Source organism: Drosophila santomea, chromosome 2R (assembly GCF_016746245.2).
Source record: "Drosophila santomea strain STO CAGO 1482 chromosome 2R, Prin_Dsan_1.1, whole genome shotgun sequence".
NCBI lineage: Eukaryota > Metazoa > Arthropoda > Insecta > Diptera > Drosophilidae > Drosophila > Drosophila santomea.
The window spans coordinates 7,025,684-7,043,696 of record NC_053017.2 but is presented as its reverse complement, the minus strand read 5'-3'; the positions used below and the strand labels follow the sequence as shown (position 1 = coordinate 7,043,696).

The 18,013-nt window shown below is 49.6% G+C and overlaps 3 protein-coding genes across 3 annotated transcripts; 1 reads left to right on the top strand and 2 right to left on the bottom strand.

The window, feature by feature from the left end:
• Nucleotides 1–9,525: 9,525 nt before the first annotated feature.
• Nucleotides 9,526–10,193, bottom strand: LOC120446824. Its single transcript, XM_039628004.2, has one exon. It carries the CDS (start codon nucleotides 10,066–10,068, stop codon nucleotides 9,721–9,723), a length of 348 nt encoding a protein of 115 aa, XP_039483938.1. The 5' UTR covers nucleotides 10,069–10,193; the 3' UTR covers nucleotides 9,526–9,720.
• Nucleotides 10,194–11,739: 1,546 nt separating this feature from the next.
• Nucleotides 11,740–12,808, top strand: LOC120444386 (60S ribosomal protein L30). The gene is made up of 3 exons (XM_039623994.2): nucleotides 11,740–11,865; nucleotides 11,931–12,119; nucleotides 12,544–12,808. Exons 1-3 carry the CDS (start codon nucleotides 11,756–11,758, stop codon nucleotides 12,710–12,712), a joined length of 468 nt encoding a protein of 155 aa, XP_039479928.1. The 5' UTR covers nucleotides 11,740–11,755; the 3' UTR covers nucleotides 12,713–12,808.
• A 70-nt stretch (nucleotides 12,809–12,878) lies between these two features.
• On the bottom strand, nucleotides 12,879–17,815 carry LOC120444385 (probable multidrug resistance-associated protein lethal(2)03659). The gene is made up of 6 exons (XM_039623992.2): nucleotides 17,378–17,815; nucleotides 16,902–17,156; nucleotides 16,678–16,831; nucleotides 14,814–16,612; nucleotides 13,127–14,753; nucleotides 12,879–13,068 (listed from the first exon to the last, which is right to left on the bottom strand). The coding sequence occupies exons 1-6, from the start codon at nucleotides 17,443–17,445 to the stop codon at nucleotides 13,048–13,050; spliced, it is 3,924 nt and encodes a 1,307-aa protein (XP_039479926.1). The 5' UTR covers nucleotides 17,446–17,815; the 3' UTR covers nucleotides 12,879–13,047.
• Between the last annotated feature and the right edge of the window lie 198 nt (nucleotides 17,816–18,013).

Genomic DNA, 18,013 nt, shown 5'->3' with positions numbered 1-18,013 from the left:
TGAAAAAAATTGAAATTTGCGTGAGTGCTCCAACTGCGGCACTGGATAGAACGGTGGCACGGGCAGGATGCGGCATAGCATGGCATGGCATGGCATGGCTTGGCATGGCTTGGTTTGGCATGGAAGCTCGACAGCCGGGCATCCTGGTATCCTGGCATCCTGGCAGCATGGCAGCATGGCAGCATGGCAGCATGGCGCTTGGCTGCCTTCCAATTCCCAATGCCCCAGTGGGTGTGTCTGTGTGGGCGGGCATCGTTTGCACTTCAGTGCTAATGTTGGCTTGGCAGCGACGTCTGTCGTCGACATTTTCCAAGCCGAGAGTATGGCGGATACGGGGCACGGTGGGGTGGGGGGTTTTGCCAGGACGCGTGTCGCTTGTTCGTTTTGGGCGTTTTGGGGATTGGCAATAGCAGTGGTGTAAGCTGGACTTGATCAACGGGGTCTTTGCAGAGACATATATCATGGGTTCATGAAGGTTTTGTTTAAATATATATTAGAAAACATATCATACTTAGCGCTCAAAAGTTTTAATAAAATATAAATCGAAACGTTCTGTTATTATAGATAATATATTACAGATAATACCACTCTCCTTTTTTAGGGAATTCTTTGGGAGATTCCTTTTACTGACGCGCTCCACTTGGCTGGATTTTCGAGTGAGTCGTGTGTCCTTTGCCTTTCAAATGGCAACAATGGGCACTCTGCTGGTTTGACCCTTGAATGTAGGCAACACTTTTTTGTTTTTCTCTGCTATCCTTTAAACAAAATTGATGCAACTTGGATGGCTGGAAAGCGTTGCAGCGTCCGAAGTGAAATAAGAGAAGTGTGACCAATTTTGTCGACTTAATCCCTAATGACAGCAACAAACTCACTGTGCACAAGTTTGGGGCATAAAAATCAGACCAAACACAAAAGCACCGCCCAAACGAAAAGCCTGGCTGCAAAATTAAAGTTTAAAAAAGGTTGCCTACCATTTTTTATTTTTTCAGCGCTGACGGCAAGTGCCAAAAGTTCCCCTCCTGTACAGTGGTCGTTTGCACGAAAAAAACTTGGGGGAATTGCTATTAATCGAACTCACTTAAAACGATTTTCCCGATCATTTATTCAAAAAAGGTTAACATCAAATAGTAGGGAATGACATTATGATTAAAGATCATATTCAACTGAATCTAAATAAATGATCATTAAGATTTCTTTCTTTTTGTAAAACTAACAAGCAATGCCTAGTCTCACTCTGCTTTCACTTGTCGTTACGAAATCATTACTACCTCCTAAGCCAAATACAGATATGAACATATTTAGCTAGATATAGCCTTTACTTGCTTACTGCTTGCCACTGTATGAGTAATTTCCAGTGTGTGGGCGTGTGGGTTTTAAATGCCGTCGAGTTTTCCGAGTGTTTGTGTTGGTTCGGCGGCGCCCTTTTGCGCGTCAATGACTTGCTTTTGCTTTTGCTCTTGCTTTTCCTCTGCTGCCTCCGGCTGCCACATGTCAAGCCCAAGCCCAAGCCCACCTACCGGATGACCCACGAGCCCTCCCCCGCCCACTTCCCCCCCTCCAGCACCCGTCGGGCACACCGCATTTCGCACACAACTTTTGCCGCATTAAATTTGACGCAAAAAGCACGCGCGCTGGCGGCGTCAAAAAAAGAAGGGAAAATTGGCGGAAGGGGAAGGGGGATGGGGGAGGCGAGAAAACGAATGAGCGAATATAAACGAGCAGCAGCGCCGGCAACAAGAAGGTCTGAGCTCGGACCCGCCGCCGTCTAAAGTCGTTGTCTGACACCCACTTCCTGTCCCACCACACCCCATCACCATCATCAGGCGTCAGGCACCACCCACCAGGCACCACTTCCCAGCCACCATTCCCACCCACCAGGCACCACGCCCGCCGACTGCCGGCAAACAAGCGTGACCTGCCACGCAGCAGAGCGACTTCAACGCACAGAAGCTGCACTTTGAGAAAAGGGTCAAATTGGGAAACATACCAGGTATCCAACGAACAGTTTTATTCACTCTATCTGACTAGGCAACTTGGCATGGTCCTTCGAGCCGGATACTTCTAATTTAGAAGATAGTGTATTTCCTATAATATATACACATTAGATTATTACTAGGTAATCAACGAAGTCTAAATTAATCACAAAACATGCATAAAATAATATAAAATTCCAAAAAAACCGAGCTTTTCTGATTTTTTCGTTATCCAAAATACCCATTTTTCAGTGCATCGCGTGGAGGAGCAAAAGTGTGGAGCTCCCAGCTGCGGGATTCGAGCTCGGTCTCGGTCTCGAGCTCGGGCGCCAGAGCCAATAGTCAGTCATCAAGGCTGTTTGCGGTCTGCTTTTCGGGGCGCTGTCTGGCTGTATGTGTGTGCTGTGTGTGCTGTATGGGCTGTATGTGTGTGTGGATTTATACATATATACGTACACATATTCGTGAGGGAATAAACACCCATGTAAATGTGAAAGTGTGTCCCGTTGTGTGGGCATTTGTACAGGCATGGCACAAAAAGAAGGAATGGAAACGGAGGAGGCAACAACCAGCGGCAAAAAAAGGTTCGATTGACGACCGTCAGAAATATTTTATGGTTTCGCTTTTGGCACCTCGCTCTGCACCTCGTCTTGCCATATTGATTTGACACTTTTGGCGCAGTTTTTCAGCAAACCAGAAAAAGCCTCGCCACAAGAAAGGAATTCATAGAAGCGATGGAGGCGCCACCATCCAGCGGTAATTGCGAAATAATTGGTGAGACGTTGGAAACGCTCTCTCCCCACGCGACCCACCCGCCAACTTTTCGGTTCGGGGCGTGGCGGCGTCTTTAAGTTGTTGACTTCGAGATCAAACACAAATCCGCAAACATTCGTGCCAGCTCCCCCACTCCCACTCCCACCCCCTTCCCCCTGCTTCCCTTTGGCCATTAATTGGTGGCGTGTTAGGAAGTTAAGCTCCTGCTGCCGCTCCTCTGCTTCACTGCGTCCTGTCATTACCCCGGAGCTACATGTCGGAGCGTAGCAAGTAATACGTTGGCAAATACCCGTACCCAAGTACCCACAGCCACAAGCAGGAACTGAGGGGGAGCACCCTCATCCATCCATATCCGCCCACACCCGCCCCCTCAGATGGAGGCAAGCTAAGTGTACATTCAGCTGTCTGTCGCTGACGCCACTTAAATACATGCGCATACAGGGAACAACAATCCTGCTATAGTGGCACAAAAGTGAGAAATTTTCTATTCTAAAAAAAAGGACGAGCTCTTCGTTTAGTAGATAATAAGAGAAGTACTACTTAACACTACTACTGCTACTACTACTTATTTAACAGAAAGATGTATAGGTTACTAAAACTAAAATAACATTTTTATTAATTTTAAAATATTTGAGATTTTATTTTATCGTTTACCAAACTATTACCATAGAACCATATTGCAAAGGCAGTTCTAAAAATATTAAAGAGAAATATATGCATCTAAGTAATAAGTAACATTAATATATCAATAAACGCTCAAACATTCGAATTACTTATCCTTTATCCTGTCGGTGTGGACTACCAATCACTGATCACAATCAGTGGGTGTTTAGCCAATGGATTCGCTGCCGTATAGGTCCCAAAAACCGACCATCCTTCTCCTGCGTGTCTTCGGCATCAAAGTGAAATATTTAGCTTAATGAAGCAACGACGGCGTTTCCTGCCTCAGCCAATTTAGTCTGAGTGTGTAATTCTTTAGCTATTATGGCTGCCCGGCAACCAACCGCCATAGTCATCTGCTCATCCCATCCCCATTCCCATCTCATACCATTCGCATCCCATGCGGCAGCTTCCACACTCCATGCCCTGCTTCACCTTCAGCCTTGGAGTCGCGCCACCTGTGACAGACGACGGGTGGTGGGTTCTCCCCCTCGGGCATAAAAAGTTACGCACGGACCCGCCGGATTACCTCCTCCTCCTTAGGCGGCGCTCGTGGTCGTTGCTTTCAACGTTTATCTCGGCTGAGGTGGTGGCGGCAATCAGGGCCACCCAAACACTCAGACACACACACAGGGGGAGCCCGCTACCCACCATCATTTCCGCAACACTGCTCCACCGCTTTGGCAACAAAATGTCCCACAATTACCACTGAGGCCACATCCACATCCACATCCACATCTACACATAACGAAGCCGGCGATGATTCCTATGACAATTTTCTACAGCTGGCAAGTGGCAACTGCTCAACGGCTCACCACGGATGCCCCTGGACCCCCAACTGGCAATCAGACATTGCCACCGCCACTCTCGTTCTGGGCAGCGAGTCGCCACTGCCTCTGCCCGTGTCCGTGCCCGTGTCCGTGCCAGTGTCCGTGTCCTGGTCCTTGTCCGTTTGCATGCCCATGTCCTTCTCCGTCCGTCTGTCCGTTGTCGGCGACCCCTTCGCTGGCCAATCCCTTCTCCGTGCCGTTATCATGTCTCGGGTTTCAAAGTTTTCTCATGTCGCCAGGCTCTCTGGGCAAAAGGGATCGCGGGGAAAGCGCCCAGGGATCCAGCAGACGGTCGCACGTAACGGATGGATGGGCGGACGTGGAGGACCACACCATGGCAATCGCATTCGCACTCACACACACTCACACACACTCGCTTACACCAACACAATCGCACCACAGGAGCGGCATTGCGGCTAAAAAGCCATACTCTGTCGGTCCTTGCCTGGCAAAAACAGAAGGCTTCAGGGCAACCAGAATGCAGAACCATCCACGGCACAGCTCAGGCATGGAATGCCTAAGTCCACCAGACTTCTACAATGGAACTATCAAAGGGGTTTGGCATTGTTAAATACCCTAGGACAAATAGCAGGTGAAAATATATATTAAATATGATACATAGTTTTAAAGACATTTTGTGGAACATGTGGGTCTTTATTTAAGGAAGAGGGTTTCAGTATTTTAGGTCTTTGATAACACTTACAGTAAAAATTTCATTTTTTTCATTACCAGCTTTCATTACACACCAAGAGCTCAACTAACTTTGTTTTTATTTTGTGACTAGGGAATATGATTTCATTATAGAACGCAGTAGAATTCTTAGTTCGAGAAACAGTGCTTCGAGTTTTGATATCAAGGTCTGCGCAGTAGACATGCCTAACAGAGATTTTTGGGCAACCACGTGTATAATTATATGTACATAGGAAATAAGTGGCTGAAGAAGTTCTGACCGACTAATCGACCCGAGATTCTCTCCGATAATGGGTAAGTGAACATCCACACTCCAGACGACACTTGCCAAGCGCCCTGAAAATGGGGAGCCACTGCTGCTAAAGCGCCCTTGCCCACCAGCCCACCAGTCCATGTCGCCGCAAACAGCACAAAGGCCACACAGCCACCCACTTAACACCACAGCCATCCACCACCCACCACCCACAACCCACCACCCACGGCCACAACAATAAGGCGTAAGCCCAGACTCGACCTCTGTCTGTGTGTGGAGGGGGTCGGGGAGGGGAGGGGAGGGGGTATCTATGTGCGAAATCAGCCAACTCAGAAGGCAAAAGGAAAGGCAAGCTGCCGCCGCCTGTTCGTCTGGCTTCCGTTCGGAGTTGCCTGCAATTATTCCGTTAGTGTGTTGGGTGGGTTACCCAGCAAATCCCACCAAACCACCCACGGGGCGCCCTGGCAAACAGCCGCCCACAATCTGCGCCCAATCCCCTGGAAAAGGCGCGTCCGCATCGCTCGTTACTCACACCAACAAGTGCAGCTGCTGCTGTTTTCCTTGGGGGCCCAAAGTCGTCCTGTTGCCGCTGCCACTGCCGTTGCCTTTGCCGTTGCCGTTGCTGTTTTTGTCGACACTTTTTTCACGGCTTGCTCGCTTGGCTGCTCTTTCGTGCGTTGCCACTGCCATGAGTGCCATTCCCCCCAATCCAACCAGATCCGTGCCCTCGTCTCGCCCCGAGAAACTCGCAACCTGCCAAACTAAACCGCATCGCCGTCCCGCCCCGGCCCGCAGGTCCTTCTGCTGCTTGTTTTCCTTCTGGGGTTCCTCTTCATGCCCGTCCTTTTTGCCTGAAAATCAAAACACACGTCTCGGCGTGCGGCGCACATCTGCATGGAATTTCTAAAGTACGTGCCACGGACGAACGGACTGAAAGGACAGAGCGGACAGAACGGACACAAGCAGCCAACGAACGAGCGCCATCGTCCTGGCCCGATGCCATCGCAATGCCACAGCCGGCAGCTTTGGCGTAGTGCTCCAACCTCGTCCTGCGTTCTTCCGTGTCCTTCCTCCTCTGTGCTGTGGCACATTCATGGATTACATAGCTAACCGTACCAGGAGCAGACATTCCTATTCCGCCGTCGTCGCCTGTCTGTTTGTATGTATTTGGCGGCATGGCGGCATGGCGGCGAGAGCGTGAACCGAAACATGCAGAAGCTTTAGTGAATAGACGCACTGAGCGAAAATGTTTGGCGAAAGAAGAGTGTGGCGTGAAATTAATATATGGAAATGAAATCTATGGCTTCAGCAGGATGATAAATCGGCGTAACTCCATAGAATTATCCCGCATAAGACCTTTGCTTTGAAGATTTTTAATAGTGCTTGCTTAACAATGGCTTTCCCAATTTCCATTTGTGGTTACAGTGTATATTCGACACTGGCGTGCGGTGTTCAAGCTTGGCATTATAATTTCTTGCTCGGCACAGTGGCAGGCCCACGCACACACTTGCCAAATGGCACACAGACGGTCGCAGGAGCAGGATAAGGCTGGGAAACAGGCAGGCTCACACACACAGGGCGCACATTTTAACACTCTCGACAATAAACAGCATGTCACTTAGCTCAAACTTCAAAAGTGCGCCAGTCTGTGCACAGGACTTGGGCTTCCGCAGGATTCGAGAGGGGCGGAACCGAGGAGCAGGACAAGGGGAGTACTGGATCAGGGGCAGGAGTCATCGCCGCAGTCACCGACATCGTTATGCGAATGCCGCCAGCAGGCTTCCGTGGCGTGCCAAAGTTTTTTATTTGTCATCCCCGTTCGCTCGAAAACAAGCAGCGGCGACAGCGCAAAGTTTCCACCAGAAAGACGGTTGGGGAGCTCGCTGATGGGCGATAATAAACAGGCCCAGACCCGACCAGACCACACCCACACCCACACCCACACCCACCCACTGGCACCCACTCAATCCCAGCCACCTGGGCAGACGCCAAGGCGCAACGGCATGAAAAAGGCGCTGGCTGAAGTGTGTCTCCTGGTCCTGGAAAGCATCGTCGTCGTCAGGAACAGGCGCTTGTTGATATTGCCTCCCAGTGTGGCATTAATTGGGGCTACTCCACTTGGATAAAGCCATACCTGGAGCTCCCATCGGGATATGATTATACCCGAAAAGCAAGCAACAAATAAGTCGCACGGAGTAATTCGACGAGGATGGTGAGAAAATGGCTCCAAAATTAGAAAAAGCCGAGTTAGAGTGCGATTTATTATGAATTTAGGATTTTAAGGAAATATTTGTCTCTTCCAAAAGGATTGCCTATACTTAGGATTTGAGAAGAAATCACCTAAATTCATATTAGCTTAGGCAATAATATAGAAATAGATAAATAAATACCTCTTTTGCCTTCTATATAATTTTTTAATAATTTTCAACATGCCATCCAGCTGTGTTTCCCTAGTTTGTTCAGTGATAAGGCATCCTTTAGCGCACAGAATATACCGACTTGCACTGTCTGCATCCAAACTGTCCGCCCAAAACTAAGTCAATTTGCCCCACTGTACGTGTAAGCGGTTTGATTGTCATGGCAATTCGAAAGCATTTGTCGGTCGCTCGCCCCTCATCGCCCACTTTTGGTCGGAGGCAGCTCGACGCAGACACAGAATTCCACATCGCAGCGAAGTCCTGGCAAATACCATTCTGCACCCCACCCCGCCACTCATCCGGTGAGCCAGCACAGCAGCAACATTGGCAGCGACGGAGGAACTCAGCAACGGGAAACGGCAGCGGCACGGCAGCAACATCAGCCACTTGCCACATTTGGCTTTCTGCCAGGACCAGACTCCAGGACTCGAGCGGTGGGCGGGGGACGGGGCGGGCTGGGTGTGGCAGCCCGACGGCAACAACAAGTACGTTCTACACAGCAGCAGTAACGACTGTGCCAGCAGCAGCAGCAGCAACTAAAAATGCGACGTGCGAGATTATCGTGTCGCTTGTTGGTCGTCCCCGGCCATAGTCCGTAGTCCTCAGTCCCCCGCCCGTAGTCCCTCGTCCGTAGTCCGTACTCCCAGTGGCTGTCCCACACACACACACACGCAAAACTCTACTCCTGTTGGTATTTCTGTGGCTGCGCACAACCTCCGCTCCCCACCAGGCGGCACAACTTGCTGCCGCTGACGGAGGCAACTGCTGACTGCTACTTATGGCGCTGATGATGGCACAATGACAACAACAGCGAACGCAGATGAACGCCTGCGGACTGGGGGATACCTCATGGGGGATAAAATAGTCAAGGGAAGCATCCAGTCCCTCCAGTTCCAGTTGCACAAGCAAGTCTTTTAAATAGCCCGAATGTATTAGCCTATTTATATGCCTACTACTGAAACAAAAGGCGCATTGAAAAAAACAAGTTCCGTATGGCTTAGACGGGATTTGAATGACACCCCATCAAGGGTACCGATATACCCAACGACACCCAGCAGGCGAGCTCAGCCAGAAAGTATGCAGCGTGCGCACGCGAGGATAACGACTCGACTCAACTCGACTCTGCTCGACTCGACTCGACTCGACTCGAGGACGTGGATGAGGACGTGGACGAGGACGAGAACGAGGACGAGGACGACAGCCAGCTCGACAGAGTGTGCGTGGGCGGGACGAACGAGTAGGAGGAGGTCATGGCATGATGTGCACGAGGATGTGGATGTGGATGTGGCTGTGGGTGTGGGCGTTGGTGTGGGTGGGTGTGAGTGAACTGTGTGCGACTAATTGGGTGAGAGAATGTGGGTGCTTAAATTGGTTTCGTGCTTTCGTGTGACGCGTGCGGAGGCGTGTAAAGCCCGGCGTGTTGCTGTGTAAGTGTGCCTGGCTGAGGGTGTGTGCGTGCACATGAGTGTGTGTAAGTGTGCAGGCGACAGGCTGCTCTGCGGGTCCTCGTCCTCCTTCACGTGCTCCAGCCCCCCTCTGTTGTTGCTGTTGGCATGAATGCTTGATGGCGTGACGGCAGCCGGTTGTTGCCAGCAATCGAAACGAACTCAGGGGAAAGCATGGGGAGGAACTTTTCCGCAGACCGAATCCACAGATACCCAATCCTGCTATGCCAAGTGGTAAGCCATGAGATCCACGTACGATCATCGGTTTTCACATTCAACCCATATATCTGATAGTTATTGCAAACTAAAAGCTTTAAAAAAGATATTTCAAAAGGGTTATTATACTCTACTTTATTTATTTTTATTTAAAAACCAAAATGAAAACATATTCTTAATTTTACTCACTGATATTAACCAGAGTTTGGAGGCGCATGACCTTTGCCCCAAGCCAACAGGACTCCCAACAAGGGTACGCAAACACAATTTACCCCGCCTGTATGTGGATTTTATTTTGCGTGCCTTTCCAGCACAGCAATGCCCGGCTCACAATTTCAGTTCTGTACTTTGGATTTGTGAGCTCGTCCGTGCAAGGACTTCTCACCCAGGACATGGTCGTTTCCCGCTGGTGCAGCTTGCTTACGACACCTAGTGCTGCCTGCTGTACTGGACGCGAATCCTCTAGAGCGCCGAGGACCGCCGGGAAGCGACACTGTTCCTACGGGATTCGTCTAGCACACGGTTGTCCTGGATAAGGATGATCGTATGCTCGTGCCCGGTGGCCACCATCGTCTCCTGGCGGCGGGTGCGCAGCCGCACGTAGGTCAGTTCGTCCCCGTTCTCCAAGTCATGCACCATGGAGCGGGCCAGGATCACCAGCGGCCTCATCCGATCGGCGTATATTCGGGTCACATCCGCTGGCAAATTGGTCCGCACCGGAACTCCATCGCCATCGATCAGGATTGCCCCCGTCACGCCGGGCAGTTGAACCAGCCGATCGAAGGTCGCCTGCACACTGTTTGACGCCATGGCTTCCAAGGGCGGAAGTGGAACCCTACTTGGGCCAACTGAAGGGGCAGGGGCTGGATTATTTGGGTCCGGATGTGGGTGACTTAAAGCAAACACCCAGACGTTTTGATCTCTGTTTTAAAGATGTGGTTAGAAGTTGATTATTGAACTGCTCGCTGAATCTTTAAGGTGCAAACTAGTGATAAAGTAAAAATAAATACATATAAATAAAATAAAAATAAAAAATATTGCAGTATTTTGCTACCAAGCTTATTGGTCAAAATGCTGACTTACACAATCTTAATCCTGGCGTTCGAGCTGCACATAACATCGGCCTTAAAAACTTAATGCCACAGGGAAATGCTTTAAGTCAATCCTGTAATTGAGTTCTTCACCGAGCGGAACCAGCAGCCACGCAAATCAATGGGCATTTCGCAACTTCATTTCACAGCGACTTGGAGTTTATTTCGCGGGGAGAGTTCAGATCTGCCCCGTGGCTATTGGGAAGGACATCCCAGCATCCCAGCATCCCAGCATCCAACCATCCAGCTAGCCGGCTAGTGAAAGAATTCCCGGACTCCATGTCAAAGGTTGGACCTTATTTGTGCTGCAGCACGCGTCGCCAGGGGAATGGAAATGATGAGGAACTGGAGGTGGAAGAAGTAGCGAGCCCAGACGAGGCGCCACCACCCACGGTGGTGCAGGCGGCAATCATTCCTGCCAGCATGCGGCCACGGCTGCTGACGACGACGAGGGCGGAGTGGGGTGGGCCACGTAAATGGCGTTGAATTACAGCCCGACAATCGAAGCGTTGAAGTCCCGAACTGAAACTGAAAAGTTCACTCCTGCCCGGCCAACAGCCTGTGCATCATTCATAAGCCGGGCCAGGCCACAGATTGTCTGGAAGTGAGTCGAGTGCGCACGAACGCAACGAGCCGATGATGATGAGCTCAGGACTCCCAAACAGGCAACTTTATGACTGTGGGCCATGTTCTGGGATTGGATTGTGGTGTCGTCACGTGCCGGTCGCCGTCTGCGACTGCCTCTGACTCTGACTCCAGGTGCGGGTGTGGATGTGGATGCGAATGCGAATGCTCCGTCACGCCCTCTTCGCCGCTCCCAAATCCACGTTGTGTAATTCATTTGGCGTTGCGGACCCGTTCGCCGTGCGGAACTATTTATTCAATAATTCGGCGTAAAAGCTTGACACGGCGATCCAGGGTTGTTCACTCACAGAGCAACCGAATCTCCTCCAAACACGCGGTTGTGGATACCTCTATACCCGCACCAACTGTCAGGTGTTCTAAGCTCTGTCAGGAATAGATTGTAAATAAAACACATGTTATGGTCAAGACTTTAAGAGGTTGTCTAACTATTTTAGGAATGGTGAAATTGAACATATAGGTTTGGCATCGATAAATAAATAAGTATTTGCGAAATGTTTACTTAAACAGATACGTGTCTATCGTATTCAATTTACAATATTGCTTACGCATTATTACGATTTTTAACATTTCAAATTTCACGCCCACACATAATCTTCAAGAAGGTTGGCATCTTCAAATATTCGAGTTCGAAAACCGCGTTGCCAATCTCTTCCAGTTGGGTGTTGTATAGGCTAGCAGCTAATTTTGGTGGGAGACCACGCTAATGGTGGATTGTGCACTCACTAAATGGTACTTCTATCGGGTGTGTGGTATATTTTGGTATGGACCAGTGGTATTTTTTAGCATCACCGCGCCGGTCACACCAACAGAAACGTGCTACCCATTTCCGGCTGTTCTTCCTCTTTCTTTTTGCCATTGTCAGCCGACGAAGGTGGGTGTTTTTCATCCGCTTGCACAACATCACTTGACTAACTAACCAACTTCTATTGCTTGCAGTGCTTTAACCCAAACTATCAACATGGTGGCCGTTAAGAAACAAAAGAAGGCGTTGGAGAGCACCAATGCCCGTTTGGCGCTGGTGATGAAGTCCGGCAAGTACTGCCTGGGATACAAGCAGACCTTGAAGACCCTGCGCCAGGGCAAGGCCAAACTGGTGCTCATCGCCAGCAACACCCCCGCCCTGAGGTGAGATGCCCATGAGTGTGCCACAGAGGAGTGGGTTTCCACTGCCACTGCGCCCAAGTGACCACGTTTTTGATGGAACCATATGGAGTCTGCCCTTAAAGCTGACTGAGAAGTATGATTCCGAGCGGCGGAGTAGTTGATGGAAACTATGGAGTAGTACGATCAATCAATCTCAAGCTTTGGACTGGTTCGCTTTAGTCTGCGGCGCCTCCAAATGGTTCCACCAACAACGGGCCTGCACATCACTTGGGGTAAGGAACCTGCTCAACATTGCTTTAGTTGTCTACAATTATGATGATCCTATTGATTCCGAATGCCTTGACGAATCCTTATTTACTAGAGACTCTTTCTGACTCTCAAACCAATGGTTCATCTTCTTCGTACGTATGTATTTCGGTACTGACATCCGTTTCTCCCATTACAGGAAGTCCGAGATCGAGTACTACGCCATGCTGGCCAAGACTGAAGTCCAGCATTACAGCGGCACCAACATTGAGCTGGGCACCGCCTGCGGTAAATACTTCCGCGTGTGCACCCTGTCCATCACCGATCCTGGAGATTCGGACATCATCCGCTCGCTGGAGTCGGCCTAAACTTATTTTTAATCGAACAAGACGACCCAATAAAGTTTTGTATGAGCAGAGATAAAGTTTAAAATAAAAGCACTATTATTTTGGTAAATTCACGGAGATCAATGCTGCGATTAATTATTCCATCTTCAAAAGCTGGAATTTAGAATGCAGAAGGAAATCCAACAAATTCTTTAAGTAGCGTTTTATTTAAAAGAACACATTGTCATTTTTCTTACTACTTACAAACGATTTGTATTTTACAAAGATTATCCAGGACATCAAAATTCCACATCCATTAACAATTCAGCCCAACACACATTACGTAGACTATCACATTAATATGGTAGATATTGGCTTCATATATGGTTTTGTTTGGCCTGAAAAAATCAAGAAAAGTTAAATATTTACGACATTGGTTTCGACTTTAGTGCTTACATTCTTGGCAACTTTAAGTAGATGATCAAAACTGGCCTTTCCCGTTTGCATAACCATTCCATGGAACACTTTAGCCTCTGACTGGGTCAACAGCTCATATGGAGAGCCGAACTCGACGACTTCACCAGCATCCATCACTAAAACCTTGTCGGAGTCCATAATGGTATTCAGACGATGGGCTATTGTAAGTACGGTGCAGTCCTTGAATTTGTTTCGAATGGTGGCCTGAATCAGGGCGTCCGTCTGAGGATCCACATTTGCCGTAGCCTCGTCCATAACGAGAATTCTGTTTTCGCGCAGGATGGCCCTTGCCAAGCAGACCAACTGCCGTTGCCCTACGCTAAAGTTGGTCCCGCCCTCAGATATGATGCTCTGCAGGCCCGTGGGCAACTCTGAAATTTCCTCCTTGAGGTGAACGTCCTCAAGAGCCTTCCAAAGCTTATCATCGGGATACTGCTCGAAGGGATCCAAGTTGTATCGCATTGTCCCGGAGAACAGGACGGGTTCTTGTGGAATAATGGAGATCTTGCTGCGTAAGTCGTGCAGACCCATAACATTTGTGTCCAGATTGTCGATGATTATTGCTCCATCGTTGTAGGACAGTCTGAAAAGTGCATTGATAATGGAGGACTTTCCCGCACCTGTGCGTCCTACGATGCCCACCTTCTCCATCGGCTGTATCGTGAAGTTCAGCCGCTTCAGCACACTAGCCGCATTGGGATTGGGCTCATATCTCAGACTCAAATCCTTGGTCGTCAGTTTTCCCTTCTCGGGCCAACTCTTTGGAGGTTGCTTATCCGAAGGCGAGTTGAAATCCCCTTCAGGCTCAAGATCTTGGTACTCCAAGACTCGCTCCACTGAGGTCATTGCATTCTCCAGCTCTGCGGACTGACGCATGCCCCACTGCACCATTCCCGTCATACCCAATGCTTGGGTAATTGCCAGGCCTATCTGGCCAGCGTTGTGTAGGGGCGGGTTAAAGAAGTTGTGCAGTATCACCGATATCACGTATGCCACGCAGAACAGATCCAGGTAATACCCGAAGGCACGACTGGTAGAAACAAAAGTGTAGTAGCCGGAGCTGTGCAGATCCTGGTAGTTGTCATACTGGCCCGTCAGAGTTCGTTGGGCGCCCATCGCCCGGATGGTGGGAAGTCCAACAAGAGTGGAACTGAAGTGCGAGTACATCGGCGACCGAGCCACCGCCTCCAGGCGCTTCACATCCCTCGACGTCTTTAGGTAAAAATTGCGCCAGTAGTGAAATGCTAATATCATTGCAAATGTGTTGATCAAGTACCACGGGTTGGTCACGCACAGCACGCAGATGATGCCCGTCAGGGTGAGAAAGATCTGTATGCAGTCCAACATGACGGCGGGCATCACCTCATCCACCTGACCCAGGTCATTGGCGAACCGATTGAGGATCCGGCCGGAGGGATTGGTGTGGAAAAAATACAAGGCCGTGCGCGACAAGCCCTGGAACATAGTGTTGTGCAGCTCGGTGGAGGAGTGCATGGTGATGTTAAAGAAAAGAAGCGTTCGGAGCAAAGCACAGATAACCAGTCCCACATTAATGGCAGTGAAGTAGTAGATATCCAGCGTTGACGAAGAGGCGGTGTTTTTAACCCTATTAACGATTAAACGAGTTAAATATATATAAGTATTTGCAGATATCTGTAGCACTTACCAGTAGGAAAGGAAATAATCTCCGCCAGACGCCAGGAGCTGAGTGCCAAAACACAGCAGTATCAGCACCGCGAAAACGAGGACGCCGCAGCCTGCACCAAAGTATTTCTTGTACATGGACAAGCCGATTTGACCACCACTGCGGTACTCCTGCACCGGTGACGCACTTGGTTTTGGTTTTTCCTTTTCGACCATGGATTCTAACGAGGATGAGCTTCCATTTGAACTTTTGGAGCTTAGAGAGCTACTCTGACGGGAAAAGTTAGGTGACGTTATGGTGTCATCACCTCCGCCGCTGTTCTGAGTACTTTCCACCAAGAGCTGGGCAAAGTCCTGTCCGCTCTTCAGCATCTCCTCATAGGTTCCGCATGCCGAGACGTGACCCTTGTCCATTATTACAATCAGATCGGCGTCCTCCAGAAACTGCAACTGGTGGGTGACTAGTATCACCAGCTCTTTGCCTAGGAAGCCGCGCATGCATTCGTCGAACAGGTGCCTACCCACATGGGTGTCGACTGCGCTGAGGGGATCGTCCAAAAGGTATACATCCGCCCTGCGGTACACAGCTCTAGCCAAGCATATTCTCGCTCGCTGCCCACCGGACAGTGAAGCTCCGCGCTCACCCACGAAGGTTCCATCACCGTGCAACAACTCCAAGTCCCGCTCTAGGGCACACCGCTTGAGGACGGTTCGATAGCGCTGCTTGTCCATGGGCAAGCCAAACAGAATGTTGTCGCGAACAGATGCGTTAAAAAGCCAGGGCTCCTGGGAGGCGTAGGAATACTTGCCCGAGACTTGTACCGATCCTGATTCGGCAGGTAGCTCTCCTAGGATGGCCTGCACAAGGCTTGATTTACCCGATCCCACGGGTCCAATCACAGCTACAAGTTGGCCACGGCGCAGCGACATGTTGACGTTGTTTAACACCGGATCATGTTGCTCCTGGCTCCAGCGCGCTTTCAAAGCTTTAATTTCCACCAAGGTATCTGGTTCCGTGCCAATTTGAGCCGGGTAAGACCTCTTCTCCACTTCTTTCAGCAAATGTTGCTCCTCTTCTGCTTTTTCTTCATTTCGCTCCGACATATCTATAATATTTGCTTCCTCCCGCATCATAAAGTTAGTTATGCGACGCATTGATACCAGAAGTTCAGCAAACTGCGACATTCCACTCGGAAAGAACTTGCTGACAGTACGCCTAAGGATGTTGTAGAAGGCAGTGACGCAGAAGGCGCGCTCTGCCGTCAGTTTGCCTCCGCCTAGGACGAATCCCAGAAGGCTCACAAAGATGGCTATGCGACCCAGAGTTATCTCGAAGGAGAGCAGGATGCCGCGCAAGAGGTTCATCTTGCGAATGGAGCTCATCTCACTGCGCCGCATCTGCCCTATCAGTTTCCCGAACGGACGCTCCCAGGTATACATCTTGATTACCTGGATGCCCGAGATGATTTCGTTCATCATGCGCACTCGCTGATCCGTCCGTAGGGCCGTCTGCAGGCGCAGCTTTGAAGTTTCTCGGCTGAGATAGGTTTGCAGTGGCAGATACAGTACTAGGATGCTGATCCCGTAAAAGGAAGCGATTCCGATCTGTTCGTACAGGAAGTAGGAGGCGATCAACAACTCCAATGGGCCCAGCCAGAGGAAATGGAAATGGATAAGACACCGATCGAAGCGGTTGAGATCGTTGGAGAGCAAGTTCACCACCTGTCCGGTTGTGGTACCTCCCAGCGATGTGCGACTGAGACGCAGGGCCTTGCGGTATATGGCACTACTTACTGCCACTCGCATTTTCATGGCCAAGTGCTGCAGAATTTAGAAATAACCCAATTAGATTCAAGTTTACTCAAGCACAAAGTTGGAGCTCTTACCATCATTCCCATCATGTATGGATGCGTGAGAAGAACGCTGGCCAAGATACAGGCTATGAGGAGCACTGCGTAGATCTGGGCATAGTAGCTATGGCCATTTCCGTGCTCACTGAACTCCGATATGAGTCCGGCCAGAAGAAGCGGCACAGTGGCCCTGTAATAAAGCAAATTAATTCGAATAAATTATCAGTGACATGTTGACAAGTAAAGTCCACGGTTCTTACCTGGTTCCCAGTTCCAAGGCCGCGATTGTAATACCGGAAAAAATGAGCCTCCAGCCGAAGACACGTCCGATGACCCGCAGGACACTTGGTTCACGGCTGGAATCACCCTTCCGCCGGCACCGAGCCACTTCGTCCTCCCATGCCCGGAAGAACTCATCGCCCAGGCTCTCCGCTCCATGCTCATCCAGCGTTTTGTACAGATCCGTGGGCTGGAGCGTCTGCTTGCGACCCTTGAACAGAATGGGCAGGGCAAAGCTGGAATAGGAGTGTAATTGCGTAAATTGATTTCGCAACGGCGGGTAAATGGGAGTTATGCTACGAACAGTATGTGGTATCCGATAACGGTTGTCTTCGGATGTCACTTCTAAGTGGCAGTTGAAAGGTGACGGTACATAGGTGAGTACATATGTACCGATGTACGTAGAAAAGTGGTCAAAGGAAACACTTCTTAGCGGTAGGATGAAACGTGTGCGTACCAGAACATAAGCGAGGATAAGATACCTGCCGACTCGCGGGGATTGGGCGGAAGTTTACTGGCCTGCATGATTATGTAAATGCGCTGGCAATTTCACAAGCTCTCATAAACAATAGTCGCGGAATTCAGTTCTTATTTATCAGCATTTCATCACTCGAAAGCATGCAACTTATGTTGTATGTATTCGTATTCAGCAGCAAAAGACAAGAATTCAACAAATACCGACAGATGCTGGATCGCAATTTCGCAATTTGCGGAACACGGAACAATTGATATCTGAAAACTTTCCACTCGGCCGAGTAGCAAAACACAACAAATCACTTCAGCCGTCCACGACGCCCCGCTTTTCCAATCATTCTGTCCACTGGTCGCGACTCGCGAGTAGCAAGCGCTTCGATGCCAAATCAAACGCTCGTCGAATCAGCTGTTCAACCGGCTGACGCAAGGGCCGTGCGTGTGAGTGTGTGTGTGTGCTTACTTACATGGTCACCTCAGCCTTCAGCATTATAGCATTAGAGTGGACCACTTAAGGATAAGATAAAGAGCGGCTTTCTAATTCATTTCCCATCCCCTTATAGCCCTTTTACACTGTCCTGAGCTGTTGCAAAAATTGTGCTAAGAGAAGGTTAAACGTGTT